General features: G+C 57.2%; 1 protein-coding gene across 1 annotated transcript in view; it reads right to left on the bottom strand.

The window, feature by feature from the left end:
- Positions 1–4,136, bottom strand: part of HUWE1 (HECT, UBA and WWE domain containing 1, E3 ubiquitin protein ligase) — an 82,616-nt gene that overhangs the window by 46,656 nt on the left and 31,824 nt on the right. Inside the window, 5 exon segments of the mRNA XM_014523851.2 lie at positions 1,157–1,333; positions 1,698–1,779; positions 2,349–2,476; positions 3,045–3,197; positions 3,908–4,136. The exon segment at positions 3,908–4,136 is cut by the window's right edge and continues 62 nt beyond it. Coding sequence (XP_014379337.1) covers positions 1,157–1,333; positions 1,698–1,779; positions 2,349–2,476; positions 3,045–3,197; positions 3,908–4,136 — 769 coding nt within the window.

Raw genomic sequence — 4,136 nt, 5'->3', positions numbered from 1 at the left:
GGGCAGGGTTGCCTGATGCACCATGGGAGCCCCAGCCTGGGGTGGGGGCTGCCACAGGCATCCCCTTCTTCCTGCCACCCATATGAGCTAGAGCCACCACACCCGCCACACTCCAGCCTAGACAGGACGGAGACTGCCTGGAGCCCCTCGTCCTCCTCCTGCTGTCTACAGCATAACCTGGGCCAGAGTTGTGCTCCGCTTCATCCTGCTGCTGTGGAGCACAGCACTGGTCCTCCCAGCTACCCCATCCAGTGGTGCGGGCAGTGTGTGGTGCCCCAGCCACTGCCTGTGCTTCTACAGGAGGTGCACTGCATGAAGCTCATACTGAAGGCCGTCCCCCACCACATCTCCACAGACCACCATCCTGCGAGTCTATGCAGGGCTGAGTGGGACAGGGGGCAGCTAGTGGCCCCCTCCAGCAGGACTGGGAATGAAGGGCACTGGCATGGCTGAAGGGCAGGGGACAGTGGGTTGAAAGTGCAGGACAATGGCATTGGCAGGGCACCAACGTATCAGGGCTGCTCAGCACCACAAAGCAGCGTGGTGGGACAGCCACAGCTGGACCCGTTCTTCATGCGTGAGGGGAGCAGGGGGAGCTCTGATTTTCCATGATTAAAAAACAAACAAAATCAAATGCCAAAATATATAGGTATTTAGCATTTATTTTATTATAAATGAAGATTGAGACACCAATAAGTTTCTAAATTGCTTTAAAATTGTAAATATATCAATAAAATGTTGTGTTCAGCTAATACCTATATAGATAATGGTGTTTCATTTTAATCGTGGAAAAAACACATGGGGGGGGCAGAGGTTATCAGAGAACTTTGGATTTTTTTTTTTTTTTTTTTTTTAAATCAGAGAAAACCAGGATCCTGGTGATAAGAGGGACAGACCAGAATCTGTGACTAAGTGGTTCGAAAAGCTTAAAGGAGCAGAGTGGGAGTGGTGGGAGGGGCTTCACTTGCAGGGGAAGAACTTGAGAGACTTGGGGAGTTCAGGAGTGGTGAAAGGTGAAGCAAGGAAGTAGGATGGGGGCTAGTGATGACCCAGCTTTGCCCTTCATCTGTGGCTCATCCCTCAGCATCACAGAGTTGACACAGCTGGCCTGGGCCCACCCTCCCCTATGGTGACCTGCTGGCCTAGCCCTGCCCACCTGCACCATGGTGGTGAACTGCACGGTGTAGCGGCGCCGCCCGGCCGTGAAGCGCACGCTGGGCTCGCCCGCCTGCCAGGCTGCATCAATGGTGCTGTTGTTGCTGGCGCTGTAGCTGCACCAGCGTCCCGAGCGGTCGTCAAACCAGCGCCAGTTGTTCCCATTGGCCTGGAGGTACTGGGGAAGTGCGGGGATCAGTGGGGCTGGAAGCAGGGCTAAAAGAGGGCCCTACCCCCTCTTACTGCCTCCTATCACTTCCTGCCAGGACTTGCATCCCCCAGCCCCACATGCCCCCGATGCCCCTATATGGCACCTGACACCTATTTTCCTGTGCCCCAAACCCATATCCCCACAGCCAACAACTGGCATCTACCACCCACCCCCAGCCTCTGCCTCCAGACTTGCGTCTCCCCATGCCCCCACCCGGCACCTACCCCCTTCCCACCCCCCCAGCCTCTGCCTTCACACCCACATGCTCCCAGTTCCCCTACCTGGCAGCTACTTTCCACACCTAGACCCTTGCCCCCACCCCCCCAGACACCTTGTTCATCTGGGCCCGGCGCTTGGCTGACACAGCTGTCTTCTCATAGAAGTCAATTAGCAACAGCACTGGCGTTATCCACCTGCAGGAGATGAAAACGGGAAGGGAGGGGTGTTATACTCTGCTGCTCCACCTCAGGGCTGGCTGCACCTTGCCATATCTTTGGGGTGTTATGCTCAGCTGTTTCCTCACATGCTCCACCCCAGACCTAGCTGCATCCCGCCCTCCCTTGACAGCCAGCACGCCCCCAGAGCCAACCACATCTTACTCTTTCTTTGGGCCATTACATTCAGCTGCCTGCCTCCCCGTTCCACCCCAGAGCAGACTGCATCTCAGCTCTCCCCAGGTAGTTATACACAGCTCTCCTCCCTGCCCCCACAAAGCTGCCTGCATCTCACTCTTTTGGGGGCATTATACTCAGTTGCCTCTCTTGGACCACCCCAGAGCTGACCACATCTTGGTTCTACTCAGTTGCTAGACCCTGCTCCACCCCAAAGTTGGCCTGATTCACCCTCCCCAGACAGCATTATGCTCAGCCATGCCCTCTCACCCGCTGCCCTACCCGACCACAGAGGCAGCTGCTTCTCGTTCCACTCAGTCACTGTCCCCTGCTCCACCCCAGAGGCAGCTTCCCTCTGCCCTTGGCCTTACTTGGGGGTCTGGACATCCTTGTGCTCCTTGGCAGCCTGCAAGCAGGGCTGCACCACCTCCAATAGCTTGATGAGCACCGTCAGGATCCCGCTGGACTCCACTACACGGGCGCATGGCAGCTTCAGTTCCTGCAGGGGTGAGGCATGGGTAGGGCGAGTGTCAGGAAGCAGGGCCTTGGGGAGCCTCTGTGGGGCACGGCCAGCTTAAGGGGTGGGAAGGGGGGACCTGGATGCCTGGGTGCACTCCCAGCACTATGGGGGGTGTGGATGCCTGGGTTCTTCCCAAGCCCTAGAGTGAATGGAGGACCCTGCGCACCGGGGTTCTCCCTCTCCTGGAAAGCATGGAGGAGATTAAAATGTCTGGGTTTTCCCTCAGCCCTGGGGAGCACATTAGGGGATCCTGGACACCTGGGTTCTCCCCCCTACTATTAATGCATATAAAAGGGCCCTGGACACCTGGGTTGTCCCTCTGGGTTCTCCCCCCTACTATTAATGCATATACAAGGGCCCTGGACCCCTGGGTTGTCCCCCCACTCTCATCCCCCTCCACACATGGTGGGGCCCTGGTTCTCTCCCTAGCCCTGAAGAATGTATGGGGGCACCCAGACACCTGGGCTCCTCCCCCAAGACTCTTGATATTCATGGAATGGCCTTGGACATCTGGGTTTTTCCCTGCCATGGGGTCTAGGGGGCTCACCTCAAAGAGCAGGGTGAGCAGGAGGATGCGGGTGGCCAGATTTGAGGCCTGGGGCAGAGTCGCCATCTGGCTGATCCACTCCGAGACTGTCTTGGTGTCGCTGGTGGTGAGGGGCAGTGCTGCCTTGATCAGCACATCAGCTGCCTCCCAAACCTGGGGGGGAATTAGGGGGAGAGGGAGGGAGCATCAGGCACTGCAAGGCACCCCCAGCCCCATGTCAGAATTGGAGATAGGGGCTCAGAGCCCTGGTTAGCAAGAAAAAGGGAGGTTTATGACTAGGAGGTTGGGCCTACTCAGTCACTTGCCTGGCACATGATGGCATCACAGCAGGTGGAACTATGTGGGTAACTAGGAGGCAGAACCTACCCACCTGGCCTGGCCCAAGATGGGGTAAGCAGGGCTGGACACAGGCATAGGTCAACCAGGTGGCCTCCCAGGACCCAGACAGAAAGGGGACCCAAAAATGAAGACTCTTGCAACAAAAAAAAAACCACTCTCTGGCAAAGGAGGGCCCAATACTAAAAGTTCACCTGGGGCCTCCAGGAGTCTAGCTATAGCACTGGCTATAGAGTGGAGGCAGGGCCAAAGAGGGTGGGGCTTTGTCTAGGTAGTGGGGCCAACCTACTGGATGACCTGGTGCATGATGGAATCACAGTAAGTGTAGCCATGGGGTAGGAGCAAGACTTTGTCTAGGGGGCAGGACCTATCTGCTTGACCTGGCCCAAAATGAAGTCATAGTACATGGAACTATCAGAGTGTGGGCAGGGCTACAGGTATGAAGCAGGGCCTGTCTCAAAATGCTATTGTGGTAGGCAGGGCCATGAGGGCTGTGGGCGAGGCTATGCCCAGGGAGTGAGGCCTACCTGCTTGACAACCTGGCGCAGAATGGAGTCGCGGTAAGCAGGGCCGTTGCGGCGCACAGCTGTCATGAGCAGGTCGCAGACACGGTAGACTGTGTCGGGCAGCTCATCCAGCAGCTGGGCGCAGCCAGGCAGCATGTGCTCTGTGAAAGCCTGCAGCTCGCCTGGCGCAAGTGGCTCAGCTGCCTCAAACTTCTCCAGACAGCGTGCCTCCTCCTCCTCTGCCCGCTCA

This window comes from Alligator sinensis, unplaced genomic scaffold (genome assembly GCF_000455745.1).
Source record: "Alligator sinensis unplaced genomic scaffold, ASM45574v1 scaffold137_1, whole genome shotgun sequence".
Lineage (NCBI taxonomy): Eukaryota > Metazoa > Chordata > Crocodylia > Alligatoridae > Alligator > Alligator sinensis.
The sequence above is the reverse complement of the archived record's forward strand: the minus strand, read 5'-3'. Positions and strand labels throughout refer to the sequence as shown.